This window comes from Eulemur rufifrons, chromosome 6 (genome assembly GCF_041146395.1).
Source record: "Eulemur rufifrons isolate Redbay chromosome 6, OSU_ERuf_1, whole genome shotgun sequence".
NCBI lineage: Eukaryota > Metazoa > Chordata > Mammalia > Primates > Lemuridae > Eulemur > Eulemur rufifrons.
In genome coordinates, this window is record NC_090988.1 from 69,175,995 (window position 1) to 69,192,985 (window position 16,991).

The 16,991-nt window shown below is 48.7% G+C and overlaps 1 protein-coding gene across 1 annotated transcript; it reads right to left on the reverse strand.

Moving 5' to 3' along the window:
• Positions 1 to 555: 555 nt before the first annotated feature.
• Positions 556 to 4,861, reverse strand: DBX1 (developing brain homeobox 1). Its single transcript, XM_069469694.1, has 4 exons — positions 4,343 to 4,861; positions 3,584 to 3,685; positions 1,437 to 1,639; positions 556 to 961 (listed from the first exon to the last, which is right to left on the reverse strand). Exons 1-4 carry the CDS (start codon positions 4,707 to 4,709, stop codon positions 599 to 601), a joined length of 1,035 nt encoding a protein of 344 aa, XP_069325795.1. The 5' UTR covers positions 4,710 to 4,861; the 3' UTR covers positions 556 to 598.
• Positions 4,862 to 16,991: the final 12,130 nt, after the last annotated feature.

A 16,991-nucleotide genomic window follows, 5' to 3' on the forward strand; every position in this document is an offset into this window, starting at 1 on the left:
CTTAGACCGGAAGACACAAATATATATATTTTCTTTTTTGAAATTCTTAAGCTTTCTAAGGAACTGCTATAGAAGGTGGGGGAGGGGTGTTACCAGCCTCTGGAGGAGGCTGGGAGGCCCTGGCTACCTCAAGTGGGGAGCTGGAGGGACCTCGAAGTTAGGGGTGTTGGAGTGAGTTATATCCTTGGTGTTTTGACTCCTATCGCGGCTTCCTCCTCCGTAAGAGGGTTTCCTACCTTCTAGGGAAGTCGTTGCGAAAGATCAGCAGGGCTTGGCTCATAATTAGGTCCAGGCAGTGGGACTGGAGAAAGCCCCACGGTGTTTAAAGTGGTTTGCACTAAACAAGATAGAATGGAGCCCTCGTGGAGAAATTAAGGCTGGGGCCAAGTCCTAAATTTAACTTCTGTGGTGGGGAGGACTGTTTGGAGGTGGTGTGGGGGAATGAAAGGTCTCTCTGGAGCAGCAGAGGGGCTGTAGCGCCCTCGCCGAGGTGACGGTTCCGCAGTGGGCAGAGGCAGCGTCTGGGCAGCGCGGAGGAAGCGCACACGCAGGCCGGACCCCACCTCTTCAATTTCAAAGCACTTGGAAACAGTGGCCTCTAGGACACGGTGATTTCCTCCTCCTCCTCGCCCTCCTCATCCTCCTCAGAGTCGGAGAAGTCCGAAGGTTTCCCAGGGCTGCTCGAGTGCGCCGGGGAAGGGGGCAGCGGCCCTTCCAGCCGCGGGTCCCGCAGGTGCGGAGGCTCCGGGGACGCGCGATAGGCCAGGCGGTGGTGGGGGCTGCCCGGGGCCTCGTCTTCCTCCTCGTCGTCCCCGGGCCCCTTCTGGCCCACGTCGCTGAGGTCCGGGTGCGGATTGAGCTTGGTGGGAAGGGTCTGCTCGCGGCAGCCCCCGCTAGACAGGAGTTCGCGCTCCTTGGAGTTGCGCCATTTCATGCGTCGGTTCTGGAACCAGATTTTCACCTGGGACGTGGGACAGGCGAGAGGAAGGAAGCAGCAGGGGTTAGCGCTGGGGCCCTTGGGGGAGGGCCCAGAGGAGGGACGTTGGAGGGACGGATGGGGGGCGGGGAGGAGGCTCTGTCTTTCCTTGCCCGCTCCCTACTGGTGACAAGAGTTCACCTGGGTCGCAGCACTTCCTACCTCCCCGTCTCGGCTCGCAGCTCCCCTAGCCCTGTCCCCCGGCACTTGGCCCACAAGGGTGGGGTGGGGGCCGCCGGACCTGGGGGAGATGGCAAGGAGTCGGGGTGGCGGTGGAGAGAGAAGCGGGCTGTCCTGAGGAGCCTCAAGGGAGCTGGCTCCTGCCCTGAGTCCGTCCTGAGGCCCCGGTTTCGCCCCATCTGGACCGCGGGACGTGAGCGGTTTCAGGGACTCCTCCCAAGTGACTCGCGCAGGGGAGGGGTGAGCGCGGAAGGAGGGGCCGTGGAGACTCTGCCCTCACCTGCGAGTCCTTCAGGCCCAACTTGGCCGCCAGCTTCTTGCGGTCGGGCTTGCTGATGTACTTCTGCTTCTGGAACATCTTCTCCAGCGCCTTGCGCTGCACGTCGGAGAACACGGCTCGACGCAGCATGCCCCGCCGAGGCTTGCCGCGGGCGGCCAGCGGCCAGGAGAAGGTTCCAGGGATGGGCACGACGCTCGAGGACGCTGCAGGGTGCGGGCAGGTGGCGAGTAAGTGAGTGGTGTCCCGCCGAGACCCGGGGGCGTCCGCCCTCCCACCCCAAAGCGACTTTTTCTGGCTTTTTCTCTCTGATCCCTTCATCTCTTTAAAGCGCTCTCTTTTCTCCCCTTGGAGAATAGGCCACGAACCTACAAACCTGCCAGAGTGAAAGGCGCTTTCCGCCCAAATAACTTTCCCTTTCAACCATGCAAACCCGGATTAGGTAGAACCACGGAAACACAGAAAACAGCCCCCACAATAGCCTGTTTCGTTTTCCCATTCAGTGGTCTTAGAGAAACAAACCTGCGTACATCGGCTAAAATAGCAACAGAAAAAAATAACTGACAAAAATTAAAATAAAATATCCAGCCGAGGCCACTGGGTTTCCCTCCTAAGTTTTTATCACCTTGGTGGTTTTTGCATTCTTTAGATGAAAATGAGATGCTTTACTGTTTTGATAGCGAGGGGAAAATCCGCTTTGAATTTTTTTTGAAAAATCCAATCAGTATTCATCTTTTTTATATTAATCTTTCCTCCCCTCCCCCACAAAACGTAAAGAATTCAGCCCGAATACATGAAAAGTGGCAGCTAATTAGCACATTGACCGTTTCCCAATGGGTATTGGCATGATAAAAAGGGGGAGAGTTTCGCTTTAAGGGAGAGAGAAAAAAAAACCCAAAAAGAAACAGAGACTCTAATGAAGCGTGAATGGTAATTGTGTAGTAATGAACTAACAGAAAAAGACTGAGGACAAGCAGCGAAAGCCATATATTACTGGGACAAAAGAGATTTACACTTTCAAACTAAACACAACTGCAGGCCAAGACCATTGGGAGAATACTGATGGCAGAGGCTTCTCTTCCCCGAATCGTTTTCATTAAATGGACATGAAAAGCTATTTATAAAGCTCGGGTTGTTTTTGTTAGAGTATTGAGATGAGGGAGAAAGGGAGCAAATTCCATTATTAGCAGCAGCGTGAATGGTGGGGGAAGGTTGATGAATTCTCTCTCCCCCTTAAAAAAAATCAATTGCTTGTTTCTTCGCTGATATTTGGGAGCGCTGTCGTGGTCTTACCCATCCACTACCAACCCCAGCCAGTCTCTCCTGTCTTTATAGGGGGATCCCTGTCTCCTTTTGAGTTTAACCAGTTGCAGAGTTTTTGAGCCATAGTTTGAGTCACCAGTGAGATTCCGGGATGGAAACCGCTCCGAAGCTGTTTCAGGTGTTTCTCCTTTAGACTGGGACGCACTTACAGGCTTCTCTCCAACTGCTGCTTAGTTTACACTCATAGGTATTTTAAAAGATATGGCGGTGAGGGAAAAGTGTGAGAAGGGGTTGGGAAATCAGGTTGGAAATAGCAGGTTGGGAGTGGGGGAGGATCTGGTCCTCCTCCCCCTGGGCGACCCTAGGCATCCCACACAAGAGGGCACCCCATGTGGTCTTGTGAAAAGCCCGAAGCCCTGAATGAGTCTTAAAGAGAAATTAGCCCCGGCTGGTAGGTGTCTCCTGGCGGCGTGGAGGGACGAGGGCTGGTCTGTGTGTGGCTGCCCAGAGGAGCTGACCAATTGGTCATGGTGCTGAAACCTTTGTGGGGAATCGTGGCCAAGTTGCACTGACTCTGTGGGAAAACGGCGGCGTGAAGGGATGCCAACAGCTCGTCGCCGGGCAGGGAACCGCCTCAAATTGGGACCATGACAATTCCTGCTAATTTGTAGAGCAGGGAATTGGTGCAAAGTGTCAAGCAGTCACTGCTTGTGCTAAATAGGGCATCAAATTGGCGCGACGGATTCGTGAATGTTGTACGCCTCGCAACCTCTGAACCAGAGCGTAACCCCGAGGGGTGGACGGAGAAATATGGCTTCGGGGCAGGGAGCCGTTGGCCCGGGCTGGGGCGCCGCCCAGGCTGCGCGCAGAAGGGCGATGAGACCTACCTGGGAAATAAGAAGATCTGATGAAAGGCTGAAAGGACCCTTCAAAGTAGGGAAAGGCGAAGGTCTTGGGAGGGACGCTCTGGAGCAAGGCGGGAGATGTTTCTGGGAGGGAGGAGACAGAAAGGGAATTTGATTACGTATTTGATTATTGTACAGCACATTGAATACATAATATGATTAACCCCTCATTTGGATTCAGAGGCATCTTTCTTAATGTACTGATTGGGTAAAATATTCCTAACATTGTCCCATCTGTGGACATCCTTCCTTTCCCCCCTGAAGTAGTCTTCTGCGCCGTGCACCTCTACTGCAATATCTTTCTTAGGTCCCAACGAGATACAGGACTGGAGCAGGGAAGAAAAAAGTTGGAGATCCATAATGCTACCTAAGCCAATAAATATATCGTCTTGCGTGAAAACAAAACAAAACAAACCCCAAAACAAAAAACCTGTCCCCTGCAGCTGGAGGGCAGAAATGCAGACGCCCAGGGGCTTGCGCCCAGAGCTACCAAGCCAGCAACTGCGCACTGTCTCCGACTGCGTGCGTTGGAGTTCCTTCTGAGAGTGAGGCGAGCCTGGAGGCTTTTCTTCCTTGGCTGAAAATAAGTTTTACTATGTACGACGTGGGGTCTCAAAGTTTGTGTGTACGTGTGTGCACTAACGTGTGCGTGGGTACCCGCTCTCTGCAGAAACTCAGGCCAGAAGGACTCCGTGCATGCCCTGCACCTGAGCCGGCCCTCAACGTTCTGTCCTCACTTACCTGTTCTGGGCCCAGAGGAGAGGATGGCGTTGACCCCAAACTTCAGAAACGTGGGCTCGCTAGCAGGGGAGACTGCAGTTGGCGGAGAGCCTCCCCGCCGGCTGCCGGAACCCGGGGAGCCCAGGTCCGAGGCCCCCGAGTCTGCGAGGGCCCCGGGAGCCCCCTGCCTGGGAGGCGACATGCTGGCGGTGGGCAGGCTGCGGGGCAGGTAGGCAGGGGGCCGGCTGATGCGGATCAGATCCTCCACCAGGAAGCTGGAGTGGCCGGAAAATGCCGACTGTAGGGACTGGGGCAGCGTCAAGGTGGGCGTGGGCCGCAGGAGGCTAGGGTACCCGGCGGGGGGCGCGAGGAGGCCGGGGAACATCATGGTAGGCGCGGGGCGGGCAAAATAACCCTTCTTCCAGTGGCCGGAGGGCAAACGCCTCGCTTCCCGCCCCTCCCGCCCCCGCGGTGCCCTCTCTCTTGGGCTTAGCAAACGTCTCCAAGTAAAGATCCCACTTGGTCGTCTGCGAGTCCTCCGTGGTCCTCCGGTCGAGGTGATGGTTTTATAGTGGCCCGTCCGCTAAAGCGCTTTGAAAAGTGACAGCTCTGACAATGAAGTTCAACAAAGTTCTCCACTCAAGCTTCATTCGCCGGAGGCTCTGGGCGCTCTGATTGGCGCAGGGGTGCAATTTATGATTGGATTAGTCTTCATAAGCATGGCCCGCACAATGGGCCGGCAACAAAGGCCCGCGCGCATCAATTCTGCATATCGACCGCCTCTTTGCAATACAGTACTCCCCCAAAGCTCTCGCCAGGGGTTTTTGTTCCGAAGCAACACCCGGGCTAATTAAATGCCTATTTAGGAGTTTCAGATGACATCTTGCCTCATAGAAAAGGAATTATTTAAAGAACGCACTAAATTTATTTGCAGCTCCCCTGCTGAGCCTGGAAAATAAATCAATAAATATTCATAGAAATACATCTCCAGGCTATCAGTAAAATAACCCTCCCCCTTGTGGGGGTGGAGCAACGGAAAGTTTCAAGTCAGTGAACATGAAAATATACCCCCTCTTCAGTCTCCAGCCCTGTCCGTTACTCCGGTTGAAGCGTAAAGCAGATGTGAGGGGTGGGTTAAATCAGCGTTAGAAAGTCGCATTCTAACAACCCAGCGAGACTTGGAAAATGATTTGGGGCTTCTGGATGTGTGTCCGTAAGGGTGGAGGGAGGTCTTTATTTGGGTTGTTTCATTTCGGGAGAGTGGTAGAGTTTGAGTGTCGGTGGATACGCGAAAGTAAAAACAAGTCTCCGGCAAACTCCCAGCAACTTGGAAAACTATTTTCTCTAAGGGTGTCTGCGAGGGGCGCTCCGCAGCTCACCTTGCGGGAGGCGCGGAGGAGAGCCCGGCAGAGCGGCGAGGCTGCGGGATTGCGCTTGCAAAGTGATTACCCCTGCCGGAAGCTACTTTAGACAAGGGTCCCCAATGGCTGTGAGGGCCACGCTGACCCTCTTCCAACCCTAAGTCGATCTCCGCAGTTTAAGTTGAAACTCACAGCCCGGATATTTTATCATAGCAGCGAAGGTCCAGAAGTCGTCGGGAGAGAGCACTACCGTTTGCAGGGCGCTTATCTTGGCCCAAGGTTTTGCGGCTTCTTAATTAACTGCAACGTACGCGTGAAAACCCGAGGGAAGGACGCATTTCAGAGAATGTTGGTCCACACCGGGAAAGCCTCTTCTTGATTTGAGGCTTCAAAGGAGAAACTTCCTGGAGACAGTCCCTTCGCTCTCCTTTGGGTTGGGGCTGAGGTGGCACTGAGCCTCGATTCCCCCGTTTCTCTGTTCGGCGAGATAACAGATGTGTTAAATGTCCCATTCATCTCTTTAGTGTGGCTGAACCTCCCCAAAGAGAAGTGTGCAGCCCCGCCAGGCCGCCCTGATCCTATTAACCATGAACTAACTGTCACCTTCAGCTGGTTTTCCTTTTTGCTTTTTAACACAAAGCTTTCTCAAAAATCTTATTAACCAGCTTTATTTCTCTAGATGGTTTTGTTCAGGGCGTTTTGTGTTGATGATCTCCATGTCGCTGCTTTAACCATTCAATAAAAGTGCATCTGCGATTTATATCACATTAAACCATAAATGGAGGCTGCTAAAGCTCTCCCTTGATTCAAATTAAAAAGTTATTTAGGGCTGGACTCTGGAGGCATATTAATGCTTGAAGATGAGGTAAATGCGGAGTTTCTGAGCCCAAGACAGCTTATGGAGGAGGACTGGGCAGCAGGCAGGGAATGCGAGAGAAAACCAATCAGGAAAGGAACATTTTTAAAAATAGGTGGCTATTTAAATATGGGAAACTTATTGCTCAAGTTAATGGGGGAGGGGGGACCCTGGAAACGGAAGAGGGAGATCCGTCCAAGAACCTCAAAAGTTCTTTCTGGAGTTTTGCAATAAAATAGGTGAGAAAGTATAAACTTTTTGAATAGGTGGGCTTTAACCTTACCACAAGACAAAGTTTCCCATCCCATAGAACCGGCTTCCTCTTCCTCCCTCCCTGCTTCCTTTTACCCTCTGTTTCCTCTCTCTCTCTCCCTCTCCTCCTCCCTCCCTTCTCCCCCACCCCTTTTCTCCCACCATCTGAAGGCCATGGGCAGTTGCCAGTTTCTGGAAGGTCGCCCCAAGCTACAGGTGTTTGATGCTCTATGGACCGACAAAGCGCTTCCTTGCCCAGTCCTACGGATGAGGAGAATAGGGCCTATATTTGCTAAAATCAACTTGGATTTTGTTTTTGGGGGGCGGGAGGCCGGGCAGTAAGAACTCGAAGCCACCCGGGGCGTTGCCGGTGCCCGCTTCCCCGCACTTCCCCGCTGCTGGGGCGTGTCCCCGGGTGTGGCTTTTACAGTTAGCCTGCCCCTCGACAGACCCCAGGCCTCCCCCCACCCACCCCCACCAGCCTGTCTGCCTCACCGTGGACTCACTGCTGCTACCTCCTCTGCTTTTAAAAGGCGGCCCTGACGTTTTTTGGAAGGTGGGTCAACCCCTTGCTGCGATCCACGTGGACCCCGCTTCCTGGGGTCGGCCTCCACAGCCTCCTAAAGAATTCCTAAAGCGCCAAAGAGGAAAAGTGAGGGCGGGGGCAAGGGCTGGCCGCCCGTGAAAAGGCAAAATAAATCCTAAGGAGGCAAGAAATCGGACGGAAAGGATCTTACTTTAAGTGATCTCCTTGAACGCGCCTTTTCAAACTCCATGATAGCCCAAGCGGCTGCGCGGAGCGGCGGCTGCGGCTAAGACCTGTGACTAATGCCATTTGACCTGAGCCCATGGGTTTTTGTGCGTCCTGCCATTCATTGTAATGTCGTTATCTTCAAGTTTATTTCAGAGAAATCACTCGCGCTCTTTATCTCAAGACCAAGCTTTCTGTGTATTTCTCTTTCGAGAGAGGAAAAGAAAGAATTGGAGGCCTTGGTTTGGGGTTAAGGTCCTCGCCCTTCGGGCGCACTGCTGACTGGGGGAGGCGGCAGCAGATCCTCCCAGGGCCTAGGAGGCCAAAGCTGCCGGACCCCCTAGAGACTGTAGGGAGGGCTATCCGAACCTGCTCTGGGAGTTTCTCGCCCCTGGGGCAAGGGAGAGCGGGTGTGTCGCAGCCCACGCGCAGCGCGTCGCGGCAGTAGCAAGGCCCTCTCCAGTGTGGGCGGCGCCAGGAGCGTCCCGGGTAAGTGCAGGCCACGAAGCGAGGCGAAGGTCGCTGCAAAGTAGAAAGTGGCATGAGCTTCCCGGCCCTCCGAAAAGATGGCGAGTGTCGGTTTCGGGAAGGTCAGGACCCTAAGGCTACGCTTTGCGGGCTTCGGACCTCCAGGCTTCGGCGCTCCGGGCTGGAGCTGCCTGCACAGTTAGAGCGCGTTTTGCAAGATTGGCGGGGTGCCTGGCGGCTGCGGGGACAAGCGCCCACCGCCTGGCTTCTCCAGTCTAGGGGAGAAAAAGAGGGAGCTGACTGGCGAGGCAAAAGAGGAGGGCGGTGAGGATCGGGCTGAAAGAGCTTTCCAGCCCTCTCGGCAAGCCTCTCTATTAAGACAACTCTAAGGGGTTCACCTTTAGAATAGGCCACTAGGAGCTACGGCTGCCCCAGCCCTTTCTAGCGTCTCCCCCCTCACCCCCCATCCCTTTCACACTCACTCCCCTCTTTTTCCTTGAAAATCCTTCTATTGTGCCAATCAAGCAGATGGTTTGCAGGAAATATAGCTTGGCCTCGCTGACCGAAACTAATTTTAACTAGCTTTCCAAGCCTGAAACGTTTGTTTTGCTCTTACAAAATAGCCCCCAAAACAGCTGGCAAGGGTGAATTAAACCCATTAAAGACACATTTATAAGAAATTATATTCACATAGATTGCCTGAACCCCCTTGTGCAGCCTAAGAGAGGAGATGAGGGCATTTAAATGAAAATGTCGCCTAATGCTCCCCTCCTTAACGTAGCCTGAAAGTCTCAAAACATTTTACTAAATAGATTAACTTGACTATTGTCTTGCATCACATTTATCAGCTTCATTAAGTGAATAGCTGAACAAATATATTACGCATGCATGAAAAGCTCTTTTTCAAGGAGCCTCATTGTATCCTCAGCCCTGACAGGTGGTTAACTGTGTGTTGTGTTTTTTTGTGGGTTTTTTGTGTTTTCCTTTTTTTTTTTTTTTTTTTCCCCCCGAAGAAAGAGGATCTCTGTAGTAAGGCGAAGGCAGGGCTCACGGTAAGGGCTTGGCGGGAGTTTACTTTAACTCCCTCATTGGAGCCCCTCTGCCCCAGCGATATTAAGGCGGTGAGTGTTGGGCGAAGACGATCTGAGCCCGCTCAGAATAATCAAAATTAAATTTTGGTGAGCTGGACCTTGAATATTTTTTCTGTCCATCGTCCCGCACCCCACCCCCTTGTCTGGGAAATTGATTTCATATCGCTTCTTTTCAAAGCTGATGATTCCCTCCCACTCCCCTTGAAAATAAATTGCCTTTGCCTTTGCTTACTTAACTGGCTTTTTGCAAACTGCAGGATTAAATGTTCTTTTAGTTCACATTTGAATCCATTTCCCTTTACTGTGCATCTTTAGGGAAACTCCTTGTCTCTTGGGCCTCAGTGTCCCTGTGGGTAAAATGAGGGGTTACCTTAGCTCGCTGAGGGCCCTCTCAGATCTGATCTTGTCAGGTTTTAAAACCTTCAGCTCTTTGTCGCCTCCACACGGGCCCCAGAAGCTCCCATCCTCTGGGTCCAGCATGAACACCTGAAGGACAGCATTTCCAGGTCCTAGGGGTGTGCCCTCGGTGAAGAAAAGGAGCATGGAATGCGCTAGAGGCTTGGGGCAAAACTGTCAGCCCAGGGAGGACTGCAGGGACTCTGCTTTCACTCCTGGGGCTCAGGATCCACTGGTGCTGAGAGCAAAAGCCCTGAGGTCGCGGGACCCTTGAATCCCACATCCCTCCCTGCGTGCACTCCACCCTGAGCGCCTCTCCTCTCCAGACCTTGTATGGCCCACACGAAGTGAAAGACAGGAGGGGTCTTCCCTAGCTCACTCCCCTTGTCCTGGGCCTTGCTTTTTAGCAGCTTTAATTACACATTTGGGTGCCGCATGAACCCCTTCCCTTCTATGCCCTATCCTCTTTTCCCCTTTCTCTCACCCCAAACTGGAACTATTGATTTCCTGTCCAGGACTCTTTCTGGTTAAAAGGGCTTGGAGGAAGATGAAGTTGCTTGACTGCACTGGGTGGGATCTTTCTCTGGGCCTGAAAGGGCTGCTTTTGTCCAAAGCAGGAGGGCAGAAGAGAGAGAATATGAAATCTATTCAGCCTTCTCTCTCTGGTCCCCAAGGACTCAGGGAGGGGGCCCAGATGCCTCTTAGGCTGATTTTGTGTTTGAGTGGAGGAAGCCCCTGTGGGGGGGAGAGCAGGGGGGACTAGTGAGTTGGGTGGCAGATCCTGAGCCCCCCATCTTCAAGAATAGAGGACTCTGCAGGGACTTGTGTTGTTTACCTTGAATGGGTGTGAAGAATCTTCAAGTTTTACACCAATTTTTCAAGCGATCTCTGGAGGTTTGTTATCTTGATATTAAACCTTAGTCTTGTCCAATATTAAGAACCCTCAAGGCAAAAGGATGCTTGCCTATGTACTCTTCTCTAAACCAGAATCTTCCTTCATCTTCTCTCTTTTGAGGGGCAGAGAGGAGGGGGGTTCAATTTCCTTTTTTGTGTGTGTTTTTGTTTTTTTTGTTTGTTTGTTTGTTTGTTTTTGAGACAGAGTCTTACTCTGTTGCCCTGGATAGGGTGCAGTGGCGTCAGCATAGCTCACTATGGCCTCAAACTGGGCTCAGTAATCCTCCTGCCTCAGCCTCCCGAGGGACTACAGACATGTGCCACAACACCTGGCTAATTTTTCTATTTTTAATAGGGAGGAAGGGGGGGTCTTATTCTTGCTCAGGCTGGTCTCAAATTCTTGAGCTCAAACAATCGTCCTGCGTCAGCCTCCCAGAGTGCTAGGATTACAGGCGTGAGCCACCACCCCTGGCCTCATCTTCTCTTTTTTAATGTTAAAAAAGAAAAATCCAGATGTGTGTTTTAAAACATAGAAATACAGAGAAGTTTAAACTTTCCCTTTGAAGGTTCTATTGAGTCTGCTGAAATAAAATGACAATAAACAGAACAGGAGAAAAGGCATACAAATTTATCAATGTGTACGTGTATACCACACGAAATATTTTACTCAAAGAAGGGCCAGATTGTTGAAGTTTAAATATCCTCTTCATGGGGAGAGGGATTAGAGAAAGAGTAAATGGTTGTTAGGGGAAACGAACGGGCCCGAAGAGCAGACAATACCCTGGGACAAAGTTTCTCTGGGCTCCAGAGGAGGTGGCCACAGGTTATGGGATGGTGAGGGGCAGAACTGCACTTTGAACAAAGGTTGTTCTGTTATGTAGATAAAGTCTCAGGTTAAAAAAAGAAAAAGTTGTTTTGGACCAGAAGAATAGGGCTAGCTTATCTAGGTGTGGTGATGACTTTGCTTCTCCTCTCCTGTGATGACTCTTCCCTGGTTATTTGCTGAGATTCCTAGGAAGGGGGTTCAAGACAGTTGCATTCCTTTTGGAAGAACTTCCCTCAGTCACATAAGGTAAAATTAGAAAGCACCCTCCCCTCCACACACACACACTTCACGGGGGAATGGGGAGTGGGGCAGGAGAAGGTCAGAGAGACACCTGGGTTCTGAGGCTTATTTCTGAGGCCTTTCGGTCTCCTTCGTTCCAAGCACTCAGCATGAACACCTGTAATTCCAATACTTTGCTGAAGCAGGAGGATCACTTGAGGCCAGGAGTTCTAGGCTGCAGTGACCTACGGGGAAGAGAAAAGGAGCCTTTCACCTGCTTTGCAGTTCTGCTTAGCGTGGGGAAGAGAGGAGGAAACATAAGAGAAGGTGACATTCTCTTATGTTGGTAAGAGATGAGGAAAATACCTTTATTGATGGTATTACATAGGTTACACAAAGGCCTGAAGACCAAATGCCAGCTTCTACCTGCAGGAGGAAAACTAAGATATTCCCCACCTGCTCACCCTCGTCTACTACCAACCTCCCCTCCGGCTGCAGAGAGGAAAGAGATGGTCATCAGATAGAGATGTTCTCCATCTCCTTCCTGCCAACTTGCCCTCCATTCTTTTCAGTTCGCTGCCGTGTTAAGTCCCCGCCTGCCTCCTTGGAGAGTGTTCTGGTTATTTATTTCCTGTTTACTCTTCTAAATCACACTTCCTACCCCTTTTCCCTCCTGCTTTGCCTTGAGAGGCTGGCCTCTAAGGTAAGCATTAACCCCAGGATGCCTTGCTGCCTGGACTCTTCTAGTTGATTTCCATCAGTGGGAGGCACTAGCACTGACTGAAAGGCAGGAGAAGAGGTATTTATTCATCCCACTCCCTTCTCACCTTGCTGCACTTCTGAGAGGGACTTAGTCTTTGGGTGCATTAACATCACTTGTTTATTCCCTTTACCTTGCCCACACCTCTGTAAGTAGTCTCTTCCGTCTGCACTGGGACATCTGCTGCTGGAATCCTGACTGATACAGGAACCTTGTTCTCCATTATTCTCTCTCTCTATAGCTTCAATACCCATTCACCACTAGTTCTTTCAAATTGTGCTCATTTTCAAAAGGACCTTCTCCCTTGGCCTTATGTCTATCTCTAGCTACATCTTCTTACAGATCTCCTCTAATGTCTGTGAAGCCTGGGACAAGGACATAGATAGAGCCCTATGGCTTACCCTACTTTACTTCTCACCCTACATTATGAAGGGTCCTATACCCAAGAGTGTGAACACCTTGTCTCAACGTCCAAGGTCCATCCCCAGCCCCACAAACAACTATCGGTGGGCTATGCCTCAGGTTTGGGGATGGGCACACCAGTGACATTGTCTACTCTTAGGAAGAGAGACCCAAGAAGGGGCTTGTGTGGTCTTTGAAAACAGGCTTGGTTCCACTGGGACCAAGAATTCCAAGATCTAAAAGGGAATGTATAGGCTCTAGGTGAGCATGTCTTCTTGGCCTCATGGACTCTTGCCCCATAGAGATGAGTGGAGCTGGAGAGAAACCAGACTGGGGATCTCCCTAAAGTTCAGGGCCCAGGCAAGATCCCTGTTTGGTCTAAGCATGGTGCATCTTTCACAACCAAACCTTTTAAAAGCAACGTCTACCTTTGCTTTCTCCAATTCTCACCATCTCCATGACCTTTCTCAACCCACTGCCATCACATTCCCCTGATGGGTTTTTGTCAATGTCACTGGTGCCATCCCTGTTGGCACAGTCCATGCACTTACTTCATTTGGCCTGCCTGCAGCATTTGTCACTGTAGACTTCCTTCTTTTTAGCCTCATGGTTTTCTTTTTCCTGCTCAGGCTGCTCCTTCTTGCTTTCTTCACGAACTCTCCTTTCTCTGTTTATGCCTTGGACAGTAATGTTACTCAGCATTCTGACCATCTCCCAGATGGTTATTAAAACTCTACCTATTACTTATTCTATTCCTGTTGTGCTACTTCCCTGATTATACCCTGCTCTCTCAGACCCCAGTGCCTTTGTGCACAACGATCCTTCTGTCCCCAGCAGCCTTCTGTGCTCTCTTCACCTGGCTACCTTCTGCTGGTTAGGAAAGACTTGGCCTCAGCCTCACCTCCTCTGTGAGCTTTCTCTGACATGTGCTCTGAGGTCTGTGTCCCTTGGATATTGTGTTGTACCCAACACTCACTTTTATAATTGCCTTTATCTTGCTATATTTAGAGTTGCCAGATAAAATACTAGATACCTAGTTAGATTTGAATTTCAAACAAATATTATTTTTAGTATAAGTTTGTTTCAAATATTACATAGGATATATTACACTAAAAATTATTCATTGCTTATCTAAAATTCAAATTTAAAAATACATTCTCTATTTGTATTTGCTAAATCTGGTGATCTACTTATTAGAATAATTTACATATTTTTTCCCCTCAATTGACCATGAACTTCTTGAGGGTACATACCATATCCTTGGACTCTGTGTCTTAATGTCTGGCACATGGCACACACTCAGGGAATGTGTGCAGAGTGATGAATCCTCCAAGTTCAGCTTCTCTAAGAGCATCCTCCTGCCTCATCTATAAGGACCTGTCCCGCTTCAAAGTTCAGCATCTTCAGTTCTCTGATCACTCTTCTAGCCTCTTCCAAAGTCTTTTCACTATTAGCTCCTCATTTGATACTGTTTGGTTCTCTAGATAGTAACCAGTTAGGAGAGCTCCCAGATTTTGTCAAAAGACTATGGAATTTTTATTTGTACCTCCTAGGCCAATATATCTCCTTCATTTGTACCCATGAGTCCTCTTTACTGATCTGAATGGTTAGGTGGTGACCTCTGTTGGTATTGTTGGCCATTAAGGGATATGAGTAGTGAATATACTTAGTTGAATAAATATGTTTAACAGAGGGTTGCATTCTATAGCATAGGAACCACGCTCAGGTTAAAACATATGTATTAATGCCTGGTCTCATTAAATGGTCAGATTAAATGAAGTAAATGTTTAATTTTTACAGTGTAATTAATGGCTACACTGACAGACTCCCCACTCAATTCTCACTTAGGTTCTTAAACAGAAACTATGTATGTAAATATATATATTTTTAATGAGCTCATCACTAAGAGAAATTATGTGACCCAGAAGGTAAAAAGTTGCTACTCTGAAAACTGGTGCTTGCCAAAGAAAGGGCTCTCTAGCTAATCTTTAGATCTTTGGTACTAAATCAACTGACAGGAGATAGAAGGCCAACATAGGCTGTGGGGTATCAGAATTGGTTAGTTCTGGTAGAGAGGAAGCTAAGGCAAGTGGGAGGCTTGGAGAAAATGCAGAGACGTCCATCTTATCAGAAAAAAGTGAAAGTGCAAAGTTAGAGCTGCACTGTACAATCCAGTGGCCACAAGCCATAATTCAAGTTCAAATTATTTAAAATTAAATAAAATTAAAAATCCATTTCCTCAATCATATTAGCCATAACTCAAGTCCTCATATTGGATAGCAAAATAGAGCATTTCCATTATTGCAGAAGTTCTTTTTGTTTTTTGTTTTTGTTTTTAGATTGACATAAAATTAAATGCATTTACCATGCACAACATATTATTTTGAAATATATATACATTATGGAATGACTAAATATAAATGTGGAACGACTAATTGATATATGCAATACCTTACATAATTATCAGTTTTGTGGTGAGAACACTTTACATCCACTCTCTTAGCATTTTTTAAGAACAACAATATATTGTTAACTATAGTCACCATGTTGTACAATAGACCTCTTGAACCTATTCCTCCTATCTAACTAAAATATTGCATTCTTCGTCCGATAGCTCCACAACACCCCCTTCCTCCAACCACCCCAGCTCCTAGTAAACACCGTTCTACTCTCTACTTCTGTAAGATCAACTTTTTCAGATTCCACAAATGAGTGAGATCATGCAGTGCTGTGGTTTTAATGTGTCCCGCAAAAGCATGTGTTGGAAACATAATCCTTAGATACGTAAGAAATTTAGTGCCTTTTCCCCCAAGAAACAAAATATCCTAATTCCATGCCTTATTTCCTTTTAAATGTCAGTGAAAGACATTTAAACCAATAATAATACCTGCAAAAATGATAGTGATGGATAGCTTCATTGAGCACTTACTATATGCTGGGTACTATGTTAAGTATTTTCCATGCATTATTTTAAATAACCCTCAAAACAGCCATATGAGGTAGATGCTATTATTAAACCTACTTATCTAAAGGAAAGGACATGGAAACTTAGAGAAATTTAATAATATACCTGTGTAGCTTTGTATTGTGACAACTCAGCTAGGCTGAACTACATTTCTCAGAATTCCCTCCCTACAGAATTCCAGTTGTGGGGGGACCGCAAAAATGAACCTGGGAGATTTGGGGCATGAGAGGAAATCAGTTGCCATTTTGTAGCTGGTGGGCTGACTCACTTCATTGGCACCAGGCAGCAGCTGAGCCTGCAAGTGCTCTATTGTCCCCTGAGTCTCTGACTTCTGGGCCGGGTGTGTGTATTTAGCTCCATGAAAAAGGGCTTTGGCTTTTGCAGGACATCCACACCAACATGGCCAGAGGAACAGGGACTGGCCCAGATGGGTTTCAGTCTGTTCTCATGGGGTTCCATCTCCTGTTGGTGGGTTCCCGCCTACTCCTGACCCCCCCACTTTGCATCCATAATCCCTTTCTGACTGCCTGCCCTGTGGACCTCAAGCTCCGACATGGGACGTGAAGATGACGGCTGCGTAGCCAGCTCCCACAATCATATCAGGCTAAATCCCTGTAACAAGTCCCTATATACACATGTATATGATATGCAATGTATATGTGGTCTGTGATATATGTATGGCATATCTCCTATTGGTTCTACATTGCTGATTGAATCCTGACTGATACAAAGCCCAAGGACACACAGATAATAAGTGGCAGAGCTGAGATTTGGAACTCAGTCTGACTCCAGAACCTATCTATGCTCATAATCATTGTTCTGTAACAACTCAAAACCACCCTCTGAAGAAAGTCTTGAGATCTTGGAGGTTGATAACACTAGTCTGTGCTTTCAATTCTACTTCTGGGGCCCTCTTCTCCTGCCTTGAAGTACTGCAGGGATTAAAAGGTCATCATGCTCATAAGCCCAACTGATGCCTAGAAGGCATTTAGCAACTGACAAAGTTTAGGTAGCTTGTAAAAAATCAAGAGTTCTACCTCTACTACTACTAATGAAATGATTACATATTTAGTGCTTACAGAGAAGTCCAGGCACTAAGTGCTTATGTATTAGCCATTTAATCTGTACAACAATCACAAGAAGTAGATGTAGCATTTCCAGCACCTACTTTATTTACAGAAGTAGGTATTAGATTTTCTAAAAGTGAAACTTGCAAGGGCAAGGGAACAAGAGTTTGGGTAGGTCTTGGTTTCCTGCTTTGACAAAGGGAGATAAATATGGATCCCAGTTCTGCACTGCTCCAGTGTGAAGTACACATATCTCAACTGTCTAGTACATGTCTATCATTTAGGATGCTTTTGGCTGAAGGTAGCAAAAAATTCATCCCAAAATAGAATAAACTCTAAATGAAAGTTATTATTTTGTTACC